The sequence below is a fragment of the Triticum urartu genome, chromosome 4 (assembly GCF_003073215.2).
Source record: "Triticum urartu cultivar G1812 chromosome 4, Tu2.1, whole genome shotgun sequence".
Taxonomy (NCBI): Eukaryota; Viridiplantae; Streptophyta; class Magnoliopsida; order Poales; family Poaceae; genus Triticum; species Triticum urartu.
The window spans coordinates 394,338,514-394,361,339 of NC_053025.1; the positions used below are offsets into that span (position 1 = coordinate 394,338,514).

Sequence of the window (22,826 nt, forward strand, 5' to 3'; positions counted from 1 at the left end):
TTCTCTAAGAATCTTGCTCAATTCTCTTAGGGTGGCCTTCAGGATACAAAGGTTCCTGAGTCATTCTACCAGTTCTAGTAGCCACTTTAACAACATAATCATTTTTCTTACTATTCATCTCATTGAGCAATTCTTTTTGAGCTTTAAGTACTTGTTCTACTTGAGTGGTAACCATAGAAGCATGTTTGCTAACAAGTTTAAGTTCACCTCTAATATTAGCCATATAATCACCCAAGTATTTAATCATATCAGCATCTTGTTTTAATTGTCTACCAAAATAAGCATTGAAGTCTTCTTGCTTAAACATAAAATTATCAAACTCATCCAAGCATTGACTAGCAATTTTAGTAGGAGGGATTTCAGCTTTATCACATCTATGGAGAGAATTTACCTTTACTACCTGTGTCGGGTTATCGAGGTTAGGAGGTTCTTCAATAAATAAAGGATTAAGATCATATATTTCTTCATCAGGCGGTAAATTGAGACCATGTATTTCTTCAATGGGAGGTAAATTCTTAACATCTTCAGCTTTAATACCTTTTTCTTTCATAGATTTCTTTGCCTCTTGCATATCTTCAGGACTGAGAAATAGAACACCTCTCTTCTTCGGATTTGGTTTAGGGATAGGATCATTAATTGGAGCAGGAGCTGGCTCAAGAGGTGCCCAATTATTTTCATTTGTCAACATATTATTCAATAAGATTTTAGCTTCATCCGGTGTTCTTTCCCTGAAAAGAGAACCAGCACAACTATCCAGGTAATCTCTGGAAGCATCGGTTAGTCCATTATAAAAGATATCAAGTATTTCATTTTTCTTAAGAGGATGATCAGGCAAAGCATTAAGTAATTTGAGAAGCCTCCCCCAAGCTTGTGGGAGACTCTCTTCTTTAATTTTCACAAAGTTGTATATTTCCTTTAAAGCAGCTTGTTTCTTATGAGCAGGGAAATATTTAGAAGAGAAGTAATAAATCATATCCTGGGGACTACGCACACAACCAGGATCAAGAGAATTAAACCATACCTTAGCATCACCCTTTAATGAGAACAGAAATATTTTAAGGATATAAAAGTAGCGAGATCTCTCATCATTAGTGAACAGGGTGGCTATATCATTTAGTTTAGTAAGATGTGCTACAATAGTTTCAGATTCATAACCATGAAAAGGATCAGATTCAACCAAAGTAGTTATATCAGGATCAACAGAAAATTCATAATCCTTATCAGCAACACATATAGGTGAAGTAGCAAAAGTAGGGTCAGGTCTCATCCTAGCATTTGGAGATTGCTTATTCCATTTAGCTAATAACCTTTTGAGTTCATATCTATCTTTGCAGGCTAAAATAGCTAAAGAAGCATCTTGATCAAAGAAATAACCCACAGGAATAACAAGTGATTCTTCATCATCACTTTCATCTTCATAATCAGATTCAATATTTTCAATCTCTCTAGCCCTAGCAAGTCGTTCCTCGAGAAAATCACTAAGTGGCATAGTAGTATCAGGCATAGAGGTAGTTTCATCATAAGTATCATGCATAGCAGAAGTAGCATCATCAATAACATGCGACATATCAGAATGAATAGCAGAAGTAGGTGTAGGTGTCGCAAGCTTACTCATAACAGAAGGTGAATCAAGTGCACAGCTACATGGCAGTTCCTTACCTCTCCTCGTAGTTGAGGGATAGATCTTAGTTTTTGGATCTCTCAAGTTCTTCATAGTGTCCAGCAGATATAAATCCCAAGTGACTCAAAGAATAGAGCTATGCTCCCCGGCAGCGGCGCCAGAAATTAGTCTTGATAACCCACAAGTATAGGGGATCGCAACAGCTTTCGAGGGTAGAGTATTCAACCCAAATTTATTGATTCGACACAAGGGGAGCCAAAGAATATTCTCAAGTATTAGCAACTGAGTTGTCAATTCAACCACACCTGGAAACTTAGTATCTGTAGCAAAGTGTTTAGTAGCAAAGTAATATGATAGTGATGGTAACGGTAACAAAAGAGTAATGAAAGAAAAGTAATGTTTTTGGTGTTTTGTAGTGATTGTAACAATAGCAACAGGAAAGTAAATAAGCGTAAACCAGTATATGGAAAGCTCGTAGGCATCGGATCAATGATGGATAATTATGCCGGATGTGGTTCATCATGTAACAGTCATAACATAGGGTGACACAGAACTAGCTCCAATTCGTCAATGTAATGTAGGCATGTATTCCAAATATAGTCATACGTGCTTATGGAAAAGAACTTGCATGACATCTTTTGTCCTACCCTCCCGTGGCAGTGGGGTCCTAATGGAAACTAAGGGATATTAAGGCCTCCTTTTAATAGAGAACCGGAACAAAGCATTAGCACATAGTGAATACATGAACTCCTCAAACTACGGTCATCACCGGTAAGTATCCCGATTATTGTCACTTCGGGGGTAACGGATCATAACACATAATAGGTGACTATAGACTTGCAAGATAGGATCTAGAACTTTCATATATTGATGAAAACATAATAGGTTTAGATCTGAAATCATGGCAGTCGGGCCCTGGTGACAAGCATTAAGCATAGCAAAGCCATAGCAACATCAATCTCAGAACATAGTGGATACTAGGGATCAAACCCTAACAAAACTAACTCGATTACATGGTGAATCTCATCCAACCCATCACCGTCCAGCAAGCCTACGATGGAATTACTCACTCACAGCGGTGAGCATCATGAAATTGGTGATGGAGGATGGTTGATGATGACGGCGACGAATCCCCCTCTCCGGAGCCCCGAATGGACTCCACATCAGCCCTCCCGAGAGGTTTTAGGGCTTGGCGGCGGCTCCGTATTGTAAACGCGATGATTTCTTCTCCCCTATTTTTTTATCCCCGAAAGTAGTTATATAGAGTTGGAATTGGAGTCGGGGGGTCTCCAGGGGGCCCACGAGGTAGGGGGCGCGCCCTAGGGGGGCGCTCCCCCCACCCTCGTGAGAAGGGCGTGGGCCCCCTGGTCTTCATCTTTGGCGAGGATTTTTTATTATTTATTGTAAGATATCCCGTGGAGTTTCAGGTCATTCCGAGAACTTTTGTTTTCTGCACATAAAACAACATCATGGCAATTCTGCTGAAAACAACGTCAGTCCGGGTTAGTTCCATTCAAATCATACAAGTTAGAGTCCAAAACAAGGGCAAAAGTGTTTGGAAAAGTAGATACATTGGAGACGCATCATTGATACGTCCATTTTACATCATGCTTTTATATCGATATTTATTGCATTATGGGCTGTTATTTCACATTATGTCACAATACTTATGGCTATTCTCTCTTATTTTATAATGTTTACATAAAGGAGGGAAAATGCCGGCAGCTGGAATTCTGGGATGGAAAAGGAGCAAATATTAGAGACCTATTCTGCACAACTCCAAAAGTCCTGAAACTCCACGGAATACCTTATAATAAATAATGAAAAATCCTCACCAAAGATGAAGACCAGGGGCCCACACCCTTTCCACAAGGGTGGGGGGCACCCCCCCTAGGGCGTGCCCCCCTACCTCGTGGGCCCCATGGTGGCTCTCCGATAACCATCTTCTGCTATATGAAGTCTTTCATCGAGAAAAAAACCAGAAGCAACCTTTCGGGATGAAACTCCGCAGCCACGAGGCGGAACCTTGGCGGATCCAATCTAGAGCTCCGGCAGAGCTGTTCTACCAGGAAACTTCCCTCCCGGAGGGAGAAATCGTCGCCATCGTCATCACCAACGCTCCTCTCATCGGGAGAGGGCAATCTCCATCAACAACTTCATCAGCACCATCTCATCTCAAAACCCTAGTTCATCTCTTGTATCCAATTCTTGTCTCCAAGTCCGGGATTGGTGCTAGTAGGTTACTAGTAGTGTTAATTACTCATTGTAGTTGATGCTAGTTGGTTTAATTGGTGGAATATCATATGTTCAGATCCTTTATGCATATTATTACCCCTCTGATTATGAACATGAATATGCTTTGTGAGTAGTTACATTTGTTCCCGGGGACAAGGGAGAAGTCTTGCTATTAGTAGTCATGTGAATTTGGTATTCATTCGATATTTTGATGAGATGTATGTTGTCTAGCCTCTAGTGGTGTTATGTGAACGTCGACTACATAACACTTCACCATTATTTAGGCCTAGAGGAAGGCATTGGGAAGTAATAAGTAGATGATGGGTTGATAGAGTGATAGAAGCTTAAACCCTAGTTTATGCGTTGCTTCGTAAGGGGCTGATTTGGATCCATATGTTTCATGCTATGGTTAGGTTTACCTTAATACTTTTGTTGTAGTTGCGGATGCTTGCAATAGAGGTTAATCATAAGTGGGATGCTTGTTCAAGTAAGAACAGTACCCAAGCACCGGTCCACCCACATGTCAAATTATCAAAGTACCGAACGCAAATCATATGAACGTGATGAAAACTAGCTTGACGGTATTCCCATGTGTCCTCGGGAGCGCTTTTCCTTATATAAGAGTTTGTCCAGGCTTGTCCTTTGCTACAAAAAGGATTGGGCCACCTTGCTGCACTTTATTTAATTTAGTTACTTGTTGCTCGTTACAAATTATCTCATCACAAAACTATCTGTTACCACTTATTTCAGTACTTGCAGACAATACCTTGCTGAAAACCGCTTATCATTTCCTTCTGCTCCTCGTTGGGTTCGACACTCTTACTTATCGAAAGGACTACGATAGATCCCCTATACTTGTGGGTCATCACTCCCACAAGAACGATCGCTCTTGAACACGAGAAGGCGTTCAAGGAGGCCACTGTCGTGTCCCTCGGGGCAGTTCTGAGCGTGATTGGAGATAAGCTGGTTGACGCATATTTGCATGTGCGGTATGCCAAGGACTTGTGGGAGGCGCTCGAATCTAAGTTTGTGGCTACCGATGCAGGGAGCGAGATGTATATTATAGAGCAGTTCCACGATTACAAGATGGTTGAAAACCGTCCTGTATTGGAGCAGGCTCATGAGATAATATGCATTGTTAAGGAGCTTGAGCTTCTTAAGTGCGAGTTATCGGGCAAGTTTGTCGCGGGCTGCATAATCGCTAAGCTCCCCAATTCCTGGAGGAACTTTTCCACCACTCTGAAACATCAGAGGCGTGAATTCTCTATGGAGGATGTCATTGGCCATCTGAGTGTTGAGCAGAATTTAAGGGCAAAGGACTCGCACAGGAAAGGGTTCGAAGGAACTTCTGTGGCCAATATGGTGCATCATAAGAACTCCAATTCCCACAAGCCCAAGGGAAAGAACGGTGTCCAACAGAGTGCCGACTTTAAGAAGAAGGGTAAGAAGACCTTCAAGAAGAACAAGAAGGATGAGGGCTACTTTACTTGTGGTTCGGTTGAACATTGGGCCAATAAGTTCCCAAACAAGTACAAGAAGCAAGGGCAGGACTCCAAGTCTGTCAATATGATTGTGAGCAACAATGAGAGTGGTGCATCTGGGTATGGTAATTTATTTGCTGTATTTTCAGTTTTGCCGTCCATCGATTGGTGGGTCGACACAGGTGCAGGTGTTCATGTGTGTGCTGACATTTCATTGTTTTCTTCTTACCAGGCCATAGGTCTCGGGTCCGTACTGATGGGGAATGGCGCGAGTGCTTCTATTCTTGGTGTTGGCACGGTCAATCTGAAGTTTACTTCGGGAAGGATCGTGCAGCTGAAGAACGTGCAGCATGTCCCCTCCATCAAGAAGAACCTCGTTAGTGGTTCCCTTCTGTGTAGAGAAGGATTTAAGTTGGTATTCGAGTCTAATAAATTAGTTGTTACGAAATATGGACTATTTGTTGGAAAGGGTTATGACTGCGGCGGCATGTTCCGCCTTTCTCTTGGAGATCTATGTAATAAAGTCGTGAACAATATTCATTTGAGCGTTAATGAATCTAAAGTCTGGCATTCACGTCTTTGTCACATTAGTTTCGGCGTGATGACGTGGCTAGCAAAATCGAATTTAATCCTGAGTTTCACTTTAGCCAAAGGTTCTATGTGCCATTCATGTGTGCAATCTAAGCAACCTCGCAAGCCTCACAAGGCAGCAGAGGAGAGACACTTAGCGCCACTGGAACTCATACATTCTGATCTTTGTGAGATGAATGGTGTGTTGACTAAAGGTGGAAAGAAATATTTCATGACTTTGATAGATGATTCCACTAGATATTGCTATGTGTATTTGTTAAATACTAAAGATGAGGCTCTACACTACTTCAAAATCTATAAGGCAGGAGTTGAGAATCAACTTGAAAAGAAAATTAAACGAGTCCGGTCAGATCGTGGTGGAGAGTACTTCTCGAAAGAGTTTGATGCCTTTTGTGCGGAACATGGCATTATTCACGAGAGGATGCATCCCTACTCACCCCAGTCAAACGGAGTTGCCGAGCGGAAAGCCCGTACTCTAATTGATTTGGTTAACGCCATGTTAGATACGTCGGGTTTATCCAAGGCATGGTGGGGGGAGGCTATAATAACATCATGTCATGTCCTGAATAAAGTTCTGACAAAGGATAACGAGATCACTCCTTATGAGAAGTGGACCAAGAGAAGGACAACACTCTCATACTTACGTACTTGGGGCTGCTTGGCGAAAGTTAATGTGCCGATCCCCAAAAAGCATAAGCTTGGACCAAAGACTGTGGACTGTGTATTAATTTGGGCTACGCTATGAATAGTGTTGGCTATAGATTTCTAGTAGTGAAATCTGAGGTACCTGACATGAAGGTCGGTACAATTATGGAGTCTAAAGATGCTACATTCTTTGAGGACATTTTCCCCATGAGAGATGTACAAAGCACTTCTAGACAGGAATCTGAGGAGACTCCTGAACCTGCCATTCCGATGGAATATTATAATCAAACACATGATGAAAATCCTGAGGAGGATAATGAGGAAACCCTTGGTAGGGGCAAGAGACAAAGGACTGTAAAGACCTTTGGTGATGATTTCTTCATATACCTCGTGGAGGTTAATCCCACTTCTATTTCAGAAGTGTATGCATCTCTAGAAGCTGACTACTGGAAGGATGCAGTCCGTAGCGAGATGGATTCCATCATGGCTAACGGGACTTGGGAGCTTACTGAACGTCCTTATGGTTGCAAACCATTGGGATGCAAGTGGGTGTTCAAGAAGAAGCTTAGGCCCGACGGTACGATAGAAAAGTACAAGGCTAGGCTTATGGCCAAGGGCTACGCCCAGAAAGAAGAAGAAGATTTCTTCGATACTTATTCACCTGTGGCCAGACTGACCACCATTCGAGTATTACTCTCGTTGGCGGCCTCGCATGGTCTTCTCATTCATCATATGGATGTTAAGACGGCTTTCCTGAACGGAGAGCTAAAGGAGGAAATCTATATGCAACAGCCTGATGGCTTTGTGATGGATGGTCAGGAAGGAAAGGTGTGTAAGTTGGTGAAATCTTTGTATGGCCTGAGACAAGCGCCTAGGCAATGGCATGACAAGTTTAATGAAACGTTGACATCTGTTGGGTTTGTTGTTAATGAGGCCGACAAATGTGTATACTATCGCTATGGTAGGGGCGAAGGAGTTATACTGTGTTTGTATGTTGATGATATACTGATATTTGGGACTAATCTCAAGTCGATCGAGGAGATTAAGTCTTTCCTATCTCAAAACTTTGAGATGAAGGATCTTGGAGTGGCTGATGTTATCTTGAACATCAAGCTATTGAGAGATGATGAGGGTGAGATTACACTTCTGCAATCCCATTATGTTGAGAAGGTGTTGAGTCGCTTTGGATATTCGGACTGCAAACCATCTCAAACACCATATGATTCTAGTGTGCTGATTCGGAAGTCCAAAGGCACAGCTATAGATCAATTGAGATACTCTCATATTGTTGGTTCACTCCAGTATCTAGCGAGCGCAACGAGACCTGACATTGCATTTGCTATTAGCAAACTGAGCCGATTTGTTTCCAAACCGGGTGATGTACATTGGCGTGCTCTTGAGAGAGTTATGCGCTATCTGAAAGGTACTATGAACTATGGATCTCACTATACCGGATACCCGTCGGTACTTGAAGGGTATAGTGATGCGAATTGGATCTCTGATGCTGATGAGATGAAGGCCACAACTGGGTATATGTTTACTCTTGGAGGTGGTGCTGTTTCCTGGAAGTCTTGCAAGCAAACGACCTTAACAAGATCGACAACGGAAGCAGAATAACAACATTAGACACATCGGGTGGCGAAGCAGAATGGCTTCGAGATCTGTTGATGGACTTGCCAGTGGTTGAGAAGCCGGTTCCGACCATCCTTATGAAGTGCGACAACCAAACAGTTATTGTCAAGGTGAAGAGTTCAGAGGACAACATGAAGTCCAACAAACACATAAGAATGAGATTGAAAGCTGTCAGAAAATTGAGGAACTCCAGAGTGATAGCGTTGGATTATATTCAAACGGCTAAGAATCTGGCAGATCCCTTTACTAAAGGGATATCATGTGTTGTGATAGATAGCGCATCAAGGGAGATGGGTATGAGACCCACATGAGTTGCCATGGTAGTAACCCAACCTATGTGATCGGAGATCCCGTGAAGTAGGACCTGGGAAAACAAGCCAGCGGTGAACTGAGGAGAGTAACTTTACTAACCCACTCCGTTGGAGATGCAATACTCTCGGAAACTGTATGGAAGGATGACTATTGTCTTAATGTGTTCCAAGTCTTATATGTATAAGCAAGATGCTATCCTACAGAGAGATCTTTGGAGGAACACACCTATATGAGCCCGACTGCTGGTCACAGTCTATGAGATTGGGGTGATCTCTATCAAGCTCATGAACATGCCAGGAGTGTGACTAATATGATCCACCCGAGGGGTCGTCTTTCGGCAGCCTCGTATCAGTGAGACTTGTGGTGAAACTTCTTGACACCAAACTGACAATTCAAGGCATAGTCCATTGTTCAGTTGTGAAGGAGTGTAGCTACTTGTTCTAGGTGGAGCTCAACCTTAATCAGTCTCCACTGAGATGCTGGTATATCAAAACAGCGTTTGGAACAAAGGACAAAGTGGGCCCTGAGATCTGGTGGGGGATTGTTGAAATATGAGATGTGCCTAGAGATCATATGACAATTTCAGATTTAATCTTTAAGGGCCCATGTAGGTGGCATGACAAGGTGGTGGGAAGTTTAGTCCCACCCCGAAAGTGGAAGGAGAGTTGGAGTGGTTTATAAGGGATTCTCTCCCTCATGCTATTGGAGCTTGAGAAGAGATGAGGCCCTCGCGCACCCCTCCTCCTCCGCTCGCCTCGTCACGACGCGTCGCGCCGCGCCGCGCCGCGTGATTGAGCCGAGCCGAGCTCACTCCTATGCGCTTCTTTTTGCCGATCAGGAACGAAGAGTCTTTGACAGGTAGGGCCACGATCTGAGACGTTGGATTATGGGCTACCGACTTGAATGTGGGTTTAGCCCACGTCTCTCCACGCGCAGCCGCACATATATATGTGGGGCACTGCCAACCCTAGCCGCCGCGAAAACCAGAACGCATCTCCATCTCCGCTTCCACGCCCACGTCGTTCCTCTGCTGCTGCTGCCGCCGGCGACTCCATCCCGTTCACCGTGTACACGGTTGACGGGAGAGCAGACCTCCGAAACCCGCCTCTCCGGATCCTGTGCGGGAGAGGGGCGATTAGGTTTTTGGGTAGCTACTACGCGACTACTCGCTTCTGTCCATCTACATCCGCACCACCTTCGTCATCACCATGTCGACCGACGCCGACCGTGCCGCCGCTGAGAAGGCCGAGGCCGACAAGAAGGCCGCCGAGGATGCCGCGGGTGCTGTCACCGCAACCACCACCGCGTGGCCGATTGAAGGGTATACATCGCTTATCCCTCTCGTGTTTCTTTCTGTTATAGCAGTACTAGCGATATGCGTAGATGTTTCTACTATGTGCGTAGTACATGCTCTGTTAGATCGTAATCAGTGTGTTATCAATGTTGTTCATGTCATGTTCATGATTTATTCATGGATTAATTTAATCGAAAAACTGCCTATTTATTTATCATGATTTAAGTTCTACTATGCTTGTTTTGCCACATATCGGCCGTTGTTTACACGGCCTACGAATTAGTCGATCAGGCAGGCAGGCAGGCAGCGAGCACACCGGTGGCCGGCCGGCGACCCGTGTGTTTTCACGGGACGAAGTACATGGGGTTTGGTATCTTGAACACGCGGTCACCGACGTTGTCGCCCTGCAGGTCGCTCCACTGATCCCCGACGTTGCCGCGGATCCTGTAGCCCTCGTCCACCAGCTGCTTCCTCATCGCCGACTTGAACACCGACGAGCTCTGCCCTCGGTACTCGGGAGTTCTGCAAACACATTCCGATCATGTTCTATGCCAGAAATCAACCTTGCCTCTCTCTGAATAGTAGCAAGGGATTCTCTATTACCAAAAATAGTGTGTGTTTAAGTCACCAAGAGGGTGTTGGTAGTGTACCTCATCATGAGCCTCTCGTACCCTGAGAACCCTTCTGACTCCAGATTCTGGGACGTGCAGGAGCCCAGAGTCTCCTCGTCCCTCCCGGAGACAAGGAAGGCCTTGAATCCCTTGTCCTGCAGCGCCGCGAACAGCTCAAGGACCGGAGGTATCCCCGGGCAGGCCCCCTGGCTAGCCCACTTCTTGAAGGCCATGGGATCGTACGCCCTGAAACACACCATATATTATTCGCTGGCTGCTAACTCTACTTGAAACTTGAAAGTAGAAACACGTTCTCTCGTTGCACTTGCACACAAGGAAATGGAGACGCACGTACCCGAAGCGCTTGGCCTGGTAGTAGAGCAGGTTGGAGAGGCAGGTGTCGTCGATGTCGAAGATCCAGGCGTCGAGGCCGTCGGCGGCGGCGGCGATCTGGTCGACGTACGCGGACACCTGCTCCATGACGCTGTCCAGGTCCCTGCCGTACTGGCCCCGGGTCATGTAGGCCTTGACGTAGCCGACGCAGGGCGCCGGCACCGTACGCCAGCCCCGCGCGTTGTTGGCCTCCACCATGACGCGCCAGCTGAGGCAGCCGGCCTCGTCGTGCGTGGCCGAGCTCGGCCAGAAGCTCGGCTTGGCGCAGCTTACGAAGCCGCCGCCAAGGGAGAGGAGGTGCGTGATCACCACCCACAGAGCAAGCGCCTGGGAGGAACCCATCAATGCCGCGCGCCCGGGATTACCAAACAAACGTGGGCTGGACAAAACACTCGAAGTAATGAGTTGGTACGTACGTCGTACGTAGGAGAAACACACCACATATCAGTCGTGAGAGACTCTTTCCAGGTCACGATCATGTTCCATTTCCAAACAAAAAGGGAAGGAAGGAGTAATAAGGAAGATCGTAATCTAACCTGGATCGACGCGCTAATAATGCTCGCGGCAGGCAAGGCAGACGGGTCGATCGAGACTGGTGTCCGAGTAGCAGCAGCCGGCGTACGTGTGGATTTTATAGGGAGGGGATCCAGGCCAGGCCAGGACCGGAAGGTTCGTGTCATGAGTCATCCTCCAGTGCAAGGAAAAGAATAGGAATGATTACGCCATGGAAGAAGCATGCGGCCTGCGTTGGGGTTAGGACGATGGTGCCCCATTTGCACCGCAGCGCCAGCGCGCTCCGGTGCGCGCCACGTCAACGCAACCGCGCCGCCACTGCTCGCTAACGAATAACGATCGTGTGTGTGATGGCGACCACGCCAAAGTTGGCTGGCCGGCTGCTCTTTGTTAATCGATCAAGGCTAGCTGATGGTGCTGGTCAACAAGCGCTGACAAAGCAAACGTTGGATTGGGAATTGCACGAGTGGAAGGACATTGACCACCAGATGGGAACCCCAACCCCTCCTACTAACGCCACGCACAACATGTCTGCCCTTTTTGCCGGTGCCGGCCATGTACACCGGCCCCAGCTCCACGCACGCACGACAACAAAGTCCACTGGGGATGATGGAGGGATCTAGGAATAATGGAGCATTAGATCATCTTAGCGGACTCGTCGTATTATTATTCTTCATACAGTTTTGTTAAAGCATATTTTGATGTGCTATAAGTATTGCACATCTAAGTTCTATTTTTTCATATTTATACGGAGTATATTTTATATGTATTAGCCTATTATAGGGAGGCTGTCGAGGGAGGGTGCCATGGAGAGTTCTCCACAAGAAAATTTCAACTTTTGTTGGGCACAACAATTGCCAAATTTCATTCCAATAGAATTAGCAGAATAGCACCATTTATGTCCTGTGTCAAAGCCGTTCACCAAATTTATAATTCCATTCTACGATCTTACGGAGAAGGTGCCACCCTTTGTAATGTTCCAAGCAACGTTACCCTGTCACGTATCCATGCATCCTCCCGTAATTGTCCATCCCCGGCTCTTCAGATATAACTGTGACGTAGCACATTTACTCCAGCCATGTTACCATGTCACGTAAAGGACAACCTCTTCTTGAGCTTCGCCTCTAAATAGTTGCCATCCAGATAATATTTCTCATCAAGAATAGAACACATAGCGACTCTCAGTTCTCAAGGAGTCTCATTGCTTGCTTTTCCAACATTGCTAAGATGAAACCGTGGATATCAAGAAAACTTATCCCTCCTTTACTCTTTGACGCACACATTTTCACCGCGCCATTCAATCCATATTTTCCTGGTTGTTCTTGTCACCTTACTGTCCATGGATAATTGTTGAGATCGGACATCACCGAGCTCTCCTAGATTGTTCGTCCAGGTGTTAAAACACTAAGTCACTTCAGAGATATGGGCGTGATTTACCCAGGTTCAAGCCACCGCCGAGATGTAACACCCTACTCCCGCATTGTGTGTTCTTTCTTGTATATCGAGAGCTCTCATGCTTACATGGGCGTACTGAACTCTAAGAGCTCTCATGCTTACATGGACCGAGGCAGAGACGCAGGCCACTGCATGGATTGCTTCCCCTTTCCGGGGCCGGACCCCCCGCCCAACACCACATCTCTCATCGCTGATTGAGGCAGAGACGCGGGCCACTGCATGGATTGCTTCCCCTTTCCGGGGCCGGATCCCCCCCCCCCCCCGTAGGATCGAAAGTATGTCTAGAGGGGGGGTGATTAGATTACTTGACCAAATAAAAACTTAACATTTTCCAAATTTTAATTCTTGGCAGATTTTAGCTATTCTAGGACAAGTCAAGCAATCATCACACAATTCAAGCAAGCATGTAAAGAGTTTATGGGCAGCGGAAAGTAAAGCATGCAACTTGCGAGAATGTAAAGGGAAGGGTTTGGAGAATTCAAACGCTATTGGAGACACGGATGTTTTTCCCGTGTTTCGGATAGGTGGTGCTATCCTACATCCACGTTGATGGAGACTTCAACCCACGAAGGGTAACGGTTGCGCGAGTCCACACAGGGCTCCACCCAAGGGCAACGGTTGCGCGAGTCCACACAGGGCTCCACCCACGAAAGGTCCACGAAGAAGCAACCACCCACAAAGGGTCCACGAAGTAGCAACCTTGTCTATCCCACCATGGCCATCGCCCACGAAGGACTTGCCTCACTAGCGGTAGATCTTCACGAAGTAGGCGATCTCCTTGCCCTTACAAACTCCTTGGTTCAACTCCACAATCTTGTCGGAGGCTCCCAAGTGACACCTAGCCAATCTAGGAGACACCACTCTCCAAGAAGTAACAAATGGTGTGTAGGTAATGAACTCCTTGCTCTTGTGCTTCAAATGATAGTCTCCCCAACACTCAACTCTCTCTCATAGGATTTGGATTTGGTGGAAAGAAGATTTGAGTGGAAAGCAACTTGGGAAGGCTAGAGATCAAGATTCATATGGTAGGAATGGAATGTCTTGGTCTCAACACATGAGTAGGTGGTTCTCTCTCAGAACATATGAGTTGGAATGATGTGTGTGTTCTGATGGCTCTCTCACTGAATGAGAAAGAGGTGGAGGGGTATATATAGCCTCCACACAAAATCCAACCGTTACACAGTTTTCCAATCTCGGTGGGACCGAATCAATAAACTCGGTCGGACCGAAAATGTAACCTAGTGACCGTTAGTGATTTCGGTGGGACTGACATGCAACTCGGTAGGACCGATTTGGTTAGGGTTTGGGCATAACGTAATCTCGGTGAGACCGATTACACAAACTCGGTGAGACCGAATTTGGTAATTAGCTAACCAGAGAGTTGGTCAGGCAAACTCGGTGGGACCGATTTGCTCTTTTGGTGAGACCGAGTGGAACTCGGTGAGACCGAAAAGTTACAAAGGGGAAACACCGAGTTTACATTGCAATCTCGGTGGGACCGATTCGCTCTTTCGATGGGACCGAAAAGTTATGAAAGGGAAACAGAGAGTTTGCAACCCCATCTCGGTGGGACTGAGATCCTTATCGGTAGAACCGAATTGCTAGGGTTTGGCAGTGGCTAATGACAAGTGAAACTCGGTGGCGCCGGATAGGAAGAATCGGTAGGACCGAGTTCGGCTTAGAGTTTAGGTCATATGTGGATATGGGAAAGTAGTTGAGGGTTTTGGAGCATATCACTAAGCACATGAAGCAAGAGGCTCATTAAGCAACACCTCATCCCTCCTTAATAGTATTGGCTTTTCCTAAAGACTCAATGTGATCTTGGATCACTAAAATATAAAATGAAGAGTCTTGAGCTTTTGAGCTTGAGCCAATCCTTTGTCCTTAGCATTTTGAGGGTTCCACTTTCACATCCATGCCATGTCAATCATTGAGCTCTCCTGAAATAATCATCTTGGAATAGCATTAGCTCAATGAGCTATATGTTGTTATGAATTATCAAAACCACCTAGGGATAGTTACATTTTCACCCCCCCCCCCAGCACAATCATGCCCGGGGAAATGGTGCAGGGAGCTAATTGCAACAGATCCCTCAATAGAGTATCCCGACGTGGCGATTAGGTTGAAGGGGAAACGTGAGACGAGTTTACCCAGGTCCAGGCCCTCCTTATAAGGTAAAACCCTACTCCTGCTCTATGTATATTGTGATTGGGGTGTACAAAATACATATATAACCAAAAGATTGTATGATGATCTATCAAGTAGCTTAGCCTCTTATATAACATACGAGGCACCTAGGGTTACGCAACCTAGCCAGCTACGTTGGTGGAGGGGGGGGGGTCCTCCATGGCTTGTGCTTCCTTGTTTTGAATGGAAAGGCTTCTAGAGTCTTCTTCTTCAAGACGAAACCGACCTAGGGGGCCTTGGTCCGGCCTACTGGGGCCAATAACCAGCAAGGTGAGGCACCCCTGAGCTGTAACACCGCACAATACAAACACGAGCAAGGGTAGATTAAAACTATCGTGATGGCCTGATTACTGAATCTAGGTAAATTCGGTCTCTTGTTTCCCCTCCGATCTATTCACTTAGCCGGGATACCCTATCAAAGGATCTGCCGGATTCTCTACTCTGACATTTACGTTATTTTTAACTAATATAGATGAATAAAACAAACCATGTGTATAAAAAAACAAATCATGGTAATGTATTCTATACTCCACCAAAGTAAGAACACTTGACGACTTTCATCGAAGGAAATTTTGACTACTTCCCATATTATCCAGATTTCACCTTTTTCTCACACCGACTTAAATTTTTATTCAGAGTTCATCTTTGATTGCAAGTAATCATGACAAAGTCCACCACCGAGTATCATATTGATGAAGTCGAGGTCAACTTGCATGGCCAGGAAGGGAGGCGGCAGCAACTCAGAAAGATTCGGTTGTTATTGGACGCGTTAGCACTGAAAAAATGCAAAGAATGCGTTGCAACAGGAACGGCTAAGTCAGTAGCCACTCACCATTAGTGGCTGGCGGATAAAGGATAATAGCCTACACCATTTGCCTGGACTGCACCTAAGAAACTTTTGCATAGTCGACCACACCCAACTAGTGAAAGAAAATAGTATTCTTCCTCCGAGCAACTGTGCTTAATGCAATGGCAAGTCCAGTAGGTACCTGCTGTTAGTGGCACATGGGTCAGAGTCTACAATACCTGTCCTGAATAAACATAAGAACCTATTGCACATTTGCAATCAGTAGGAACTTGACCAGATACCAGAGAAGCATTAAGTGATATTCAAAACTGTCTCCAATAGTAGAGAAAATTCGGATACAACTTTGTCGGTCATATGCGCATGCAAGATGCTGCCCCGCATATAACTACATGTATAAATGTATTAATATTGGAAATCCAACAAATCTTACAGGACGAGAAAGAGAAATATGGCCGGGGGCAATTCAGAACTCCAGTGCTCCACCTCCAAAAGGATGATATGCCTGGCCAAATGGGCACTAGCTCTACAATTTCACATAAGTTAGCACGTTTTACTTCCAGGCTCCATGCCAGTTTCACCGGGCATAAGAATATATAGAACCCAACTAGTCACCAGTTTGTTCAGACAAATAGACTAGTGGCTGGGAATTCAAGCATTTGACCTGTAAAGGAGCATCTAAAATCAGCCAAATCCACAAGAAGCTGGTCCATCTTTGCAGAACCAATATAGATAGTTCTTTCATCATTCTTCACCATGAAGATGCATGGGTCCTCATGTCATCATAAGAGCAAACAATGTCTCTCTCAAAAAAAAATAGGAAAAAGAAGAGTGAACAAAAGAAAAACCTTATTCATGCTATACAAAAGAAGCGATTGATTTGTAGCCACCCTCGTTGATGTGGCTGGCTAGAGAGCTGTCACCTGTCTTCACTATCTTGCCACTTTCCTGTAAGTTACCAATCAGAAGCATTATCAATGACAGCACATGCCCTTCATTGAAGAATTTTAAATCGTTGACATACTCACAACACTGTTCCTACATTCTACAAGATTAGGACGGAAAAAGTACAAAGATTGACAAAGGTGGAAATGATATTTTGATTATCAGCAAGTGCTGCCATGGGGTTGAATGCTAGATTGAGAAACAGTTGCTTTCAGATGTGTACAACCTGGTGAGACCATAGGTCTTCACCACCGGATTAAATAACACTATACATAAAAGGTTAGGCCACACAAGTTCCGTCACCTCTTTGGCAGTACTCTAAAGATGCCCAAAACAGAAAATTATCAGCCAATTCTGGGTCCAAATGAATCTTTCTTGAAACAAAATAGAGGAATGCTTAAGGCTCAGTCTGCAGTTACTCAACTGTGTTGTGTTAAACTTATTTTACAATCAGCTGTGGGAAAACAGCCATGAAAGCAGGCAAGAGTTGGTTACCAAACAGAAAAATACCAATTCCGAGTCCAAACGAAATCTTTCTTGAAACAAGATAGAGGAATGCTAAGGCTGAGTTTGCGGTTGTTGTACAATGTTCTGCTGAACTTACTTTATAATCTGCTGTGGGAAACAGCCATGAAAGCAGGCAAAATTTTGTCACCCAGACAGAAAAAATAGGCAAAAGCTGGTTGGAAAATCTGGACAATCATAATCCACCTCAATGCCAAACACAGCCTAAATTAGATGCATTTGAACACACAAAGGTGCTATCAAGTACCTAAACTCTACAAAACAAGTATGCTTGTGAGCTTACCATGATGTGAACATAGCTTGGCTTAATAAGATCCAAAAGACGTTGGTAATGCGTAATCATCAGAACGGAGTTTTGGGGAGTCAAGAGCCCATTCACTGCATGAGCTACATCTTCAAGTGCATCAACATCTAATCCAGAATCGATTTCATCGAGGAGGGCTAAATCAGCCCCAAGGACCTAATTCACAAACTATGAATCAGAGGTGGAAATTTATTGATGTGGATAAATAAAGATTCCTGGTAAGAATGTTCAACAAGCATTCTCTGTGTCAAAGAATGTATGCTTTAGACCTATGCAATTAAATTTGCTGATAATGTTTTGTAACAAACATATACCTAACAAGTTTCAACAAAACAAGGAGATTGGCATGCTGCATACAATAATGAATATATAATACAAAATTAAAACAATAAAGTGAACACGATGATGGTCATCATTTAAGGAAAGAAATGCCTAATGAATCTCAAATGCATACACACCACTGATAGGTCTCGGCATCAGATTAAGCTTCATGTAGAACATGTTCAGAGCTGAAAATGTATGGAGACACAAAAAGGCTGGAAAAGAAACCTAGAATGAATTCGTTGGATATGGGAAAACATGGAAGTTTAACTCAATGGTTCATTGCAGCAAAGAAGAGACTGCAGGTAAGCCAACAGATTTATTTTCCGAAGATCCTCAAAAATTAACTCCATACAGCTTTGAGATATTATGCCTGTATATGGTTTAATTTGTAGCAATATGGCCATCCTTGGATACCAAGTATTTGTGGAACTATGAACTGGTATTATGGTGGTATAACATGCTGTATTGGCATTATAATCAGTCCAGCAAATCAGACAGGAACTGCTATTCATGATCCTCTTATCAGATAGACTGGTTGAACTCTCTAATTTGCATATGTGAAACAAGGCATCTAATCTTTTGAAGTTCATTTGGTCTGGTTTAGCATTTGGTGAACTAAAAAACTTGCTAGTTCAGGTTTTATTAACTGTCAGCAACTACTTGGCCTAACAGTTACTTTTTTCAACAACATACTGTATTGAATATTGCAATCTCAAATACTTCTATTTTTGTTAATCTGCGGAAAAAATTGTACAGGAAACCTGCAGTATCTAATAGGTGATACAATGGTACCACATAAGTGATGTAACAGCCAAATTAGGGTGTCTGATAGCCCATAGTAATCTTACAGAAAGTTGCAGTATCTCATTGCGCTTCCTTTCTCCACCACTAAATCCTTCGTTTACATTACGATCAAGGATCTTTGGCTCCATCTTTAAGGCCTCGACTTTTTGTGATACAACAGAATAGAACTGCATGATAAAGCAAAATATACGTCAGAGTTTGTACTTATCATAGAAACTAGTTAGCAACATACAACACCGTATTATTCTCTAGTATGCTAAGTATAAAAAGATTGATGGCTATACAATAACATAATATTCAAACCTCAAGAGGTCCCAAAGCTGGCAGACCATCCTTCTCTCTGCGAGCATTTATTGCCATGAGCAGAAAATCATAATTGCTCACTCCAGGAATTTCAATAGGCGCTTGGAAGCTCATAAAGAGGCCTGCAAGAGATCTCTCCTCTGGCTCCATGTCAATTAAGTTCTCACCCTTGAAGAGAATGGTACCACCAGTTACCTCGTAGTGTGGATGGCCAACAAGAACCTGTAACAAACAGACAGAACACTCAACTGAATGTCTAGATATGAGAGCCAGAACAAGGTCAATTACGCATGGTTTAATCAGGACACCTTGGAAATGAAACAAGGCAAGGAGTTGAATTAAGTTGCACAATTATGATGGCTGAACTTCTCACAGAATTCGCAATGCTCGCATTACATAAGAACGCTCGTCGAATACTTAAGGGGTTGATCTCCACAGGTCCTACAAGTTTAAGACCACAAGCTTAACTATACTTCACTGGCTGTGTTTTTTAACCCGGGCCTTAACTTACAAGGGTACTTCAAAACTTCTTGTGTAAGTGGTACATCCGGTAGGTTATTTTAGCAACAAAATGAGCACCAGCATTTCCTTTAACAATTTGGAGTTCACATGATGCCAAAACAAACTTGGTTGCATGGTTCATTAAAATATTTTCAAAATACAAGCTGCAAAACAAGTACTGAGCATACCATGTTCAAGTGCCATTTGCATTGTTTGCCTGGAGTAGTTTGAAGGAAGCTTTGAACTGCAAACAAGTCCCTGGTTCACCCAAAAGGGGTCAAATGAATCTGCTTTACTGCAGTGTTTTTGTCTTTATGGCCTATTCTCAGCAAGATGGTCACTTAAGGGAAGTTGTTGTGACATCTTGCTGGTGCTTTCTACAAATAATTTTCTCTTTGCAGCAACAGGGAACATTGTTGAAGGAAGGGAGTTAGACTGTTAGGGGAGCAACAGATGGTGGACATGGCGGTCAGCAGAATCAGGTGATAGCCCGAGGTCCTAACAGAAAACAAGTTAACCAAAAGGAACCATGCCACATATAAGGTTAGAACCTTTATGCGTTCTTATAACAGATCTTGGTAGTCTTTTGTCGCTCTCTGTAAGAATTTAAGATGATCTGTTATACTCCCTCCGGTCCTTTTTAGTTCGCATATAAGATTTGACTGAAGTCAAGCCTCGTAAAGTTTGACCAACTTCATTGAAAAAAGTACCAACATTCACAATCTGAAATCAATATCAATAGATGTGTCATGACTTAAAGTTTCATATTGTATAACTTTAGCATGACAGATGTTGATTATTTTTCATATAAATACGGTCAAACTTTGTGAAGTTTGACTTCAGAGAATTCTAATATGCAGAGTAAAAAGGACCGGAGGGAGTACAAACTTTGTATGTCATTGTCGAAAAAAGCTCTATTATGTTCATATGTTTTAGCAGGGGTGTTACTTCAAGTGATTGGTGGATGCTGTTTTATATGTTGCTCACTGTTAACTGGAATACCCGGCTCTTTCTAGCCTTAATTTCTTCAGGATTTGGTCCCTAAGGGGTTGCACGAAACTAGGCTCATGCATGCACCAAACATCCAAACAAGAGACATAAAAGGCATAACTCTGGCAACAAAATCACCTCGTCCATCATGGTTTTGTACTCCCTCCGTTCGGAATTACTTGTCGCAGAAATGGATGTATATAGATGTATTTTAGTTCTAGATACATCCATATCCGAGACAAGTAATTCCGAACGGAGGGAGTACATCACTAGATGATCCATCAAATTTGGTTGAACGACCCAATTCTTCATTTCGTACTTGGCTTATGAAGGACGAGCTGGTGATGGGCTAAATCCATTCGATTCATTAAACCAAGCAAGTGACCTAAGATTGTATGGATCATTCACCATTTTAATATTTGATTCCTCAAACCAAGTAACACCTAAGATTCCAATCACAGTTGTCATACTAGAGAAGGCACGTGTAACTTAAATGGCATCGAAATAGGTAAGCACACAAATTGAATATTGATTCTAATATATCCTGGAAACTAAATTGAACTCTTGATTTTGTCATTTCGATCCTCTCCACCTCTTGATCTCCATTTCTCAGAGACATCTCAAATAGGCACATAAATGTACGCAGGCAACAATTTCTCAGTGGTTTTCGTAGTAACAATCGAGACAAATTTGGACGGGTGAGCTGTAGGACCTAACCTTTGTGAGGGTGCTCTTGCCGGAGCCGTTCTTCCCCATGATCGCATGAACCTATTATCACACGCAGACAAACCCAACACAAGTCAACACACCAACCCTTGCAGACCCAATCAAGCACTTCACCAAACGAGCCGCTAGTTCTTCCAACCCAACACGAACCTCGCCCTCGCGGATGGTGAGGTCGACGCCTTTTAGGATCTGCTGCCCAGTCTCCTTGACGGAGGCGGTAAGCCCGTGTACCTCGAGAAGGAGCTTCCCAGCGGACTCGGTCGCCGCGGCGGAGGCCACAGCCGAGCGGTGCCGTGGCCGCACGGAGATAGAACCCAGCAGCGGGTGGCGGCGGAGGATGGGGCGGGATGATGAGGAGGAAAAGAGAGGGGATGAGGAGGAAACGGCGGCGACGGCGACGGCGAACGGCGGCGCCATGGGAAGGTCAGGGAGGAGGCAGCAGGTGCGCGCCTCAAGATGCTTCGTTCGCGGCGGGTTCGGATGACGACGGGGTCAGTAGTGGGCCAGCGGCGTCGTATTGCAGTTGCGTATTTGCCGTCCTCGCTATCGGGGTAGTGTGCTATTATCCCACGGGCCACTTTGTGCCGGCGTGTTCGCACCCCACGATACAAACTCGAATTACATGAATTTTTTTTTAAAAAGTGATTCTGATCGCGTTTCGTTATTCCGGTACATCGGAATTATTATTTTTTTATTGAAAAGGAGGTTGAAACCCCGCGGTTCTACATCATTGTGATGCACATGTCAATCTTTATCTTTACCTAATAATAATAATTTTGAGACAATTTGCAAAGCTTTATTACGTCGTCACCAGTTAGATCAGGACGAAAGAGAGGTTTACGGGGTGACCTAACCACACACGGCGCCGACCCCAAGTTTCAATGCATGCTTTGCTAAATTGTGAGCCTCCACATTGGAGCTCCTAAACTCACGAACGAAATTACAAGAATGAAAACTACTAGAGTAGTCTATGATTTCATGCACGATCGCTCCGTATTCTGCTTTGGTCTTCCCCTTAATACTGTTTATCACCTCCTTGTAGTCGGAGGTTATATGGATCGACTGAAGATGGAGATCTTCCGACAGTGCCAATGCCTTCCTCACTGCCAAAGTTTCTAAGGTTGTAGGATTGGGGATAGCTGTGAAGCCCAGTGTTGACGCCCCCAAGAACGCTCCGGACTCATCTCTGGCTATTGCTGCAATGGTTCCTACTCCCCACCTCTCTGCAACCGCTGCATCGACATTGATCTTCGACATATTGTGCGGCGGCTTCTGCCATTGCTTCGGTCTCTGTGTCTGATTGGGGGTTCTCATCGTCGGAACCTTTGACTGGGACTGGAACTCGGCGATATATCGTTGGATGAATAGATGTGTAGACAAAGGAGATTGGTGGATATCCTTATAGACCGCTTTCCTCTTTGCACTCCAAACAGCCTATAGAGTGACTGCCATCAACATAAATTGATGCGAGTTCAGAGCTTCGTTCAGGGCGAACAGCCACTGCCGTGGGTCAACATTGCTATGTTGGCACATCTTCTCTACTAATTCCTCGTCCAATAAAGCCCATGTACAACGGGCGTTAGTGCAGTCCAACATCGTATGCCACCAAGAATCCCGAGCGTCACAGAG

At 44.5% G+C, this 22,826-nt stretch overlaps 2 protein-coding genes across 2 annotated transcripts; both read right to left on the reverse strand.

Annotated features, from left to right (window-relative positions):
- Positions 1 to 9,979: 9,979 nt before the first annotated feature.
- On the reverse strand, positions 9,980 to 11,405 carry LOC125553871 (acid phosphatase 1). The gene is made up of 4 exons (XM_048717532.1): positions 11,352 to 11,405; positions 10,778 to 11,194; positions 10,462 to 10,668; positions 9,980 to 10,333 (listed from the first exon to the last, which is right to left on the reverse strand). The coding sequence occupies exons 2-4, from the start codon at positions 11,155 to 11,157 to the stop codon at positions 10,156 to 10,158; spliced, it is 765 nt and encodes a 254-aa protein (XP_048573489.1). The 5' UTR covers positions 11,158 to 11,194; positions 11,352 to 11,405; the 3' UTR covers positions 9,980 to 10,155.
- Positions 11,406 to 16,074: 4,669 nt separating this feature from the next.
- On the reverse strand, positions 16,075 to 21,736 carry LOC125551765 (ABC transporter I family member 6, chloroplastic). Its single transcript, XM_048715087.1, has 7 exons — positions 21,348 to 21,736; positions 21,189 to 21,239; positions 18,981 to 19,202; positions 18,722 to 18,844; positions 17,529 to 17,705; positions 16,624 to 16,723; positions 16,075 to 16,439 (listed from the first exon to the last, which is right to left on the reverse strand). Exons 1-6 carry the CDS (start codon positions 21,612 to 21,614, stop codon positions 16,634 to 16,636), a joined length of 930 nt encoding a protein of 309 aa, XP_048571044.1. The 5' UTR covers positions 21,615 to 21,736; the 3' UTR covers positions 16,075 to 16,439; positions 16,624 to 16,633.
- Positions 21,737 to 22,826: the final 1,090 nt, after the last annotated feature.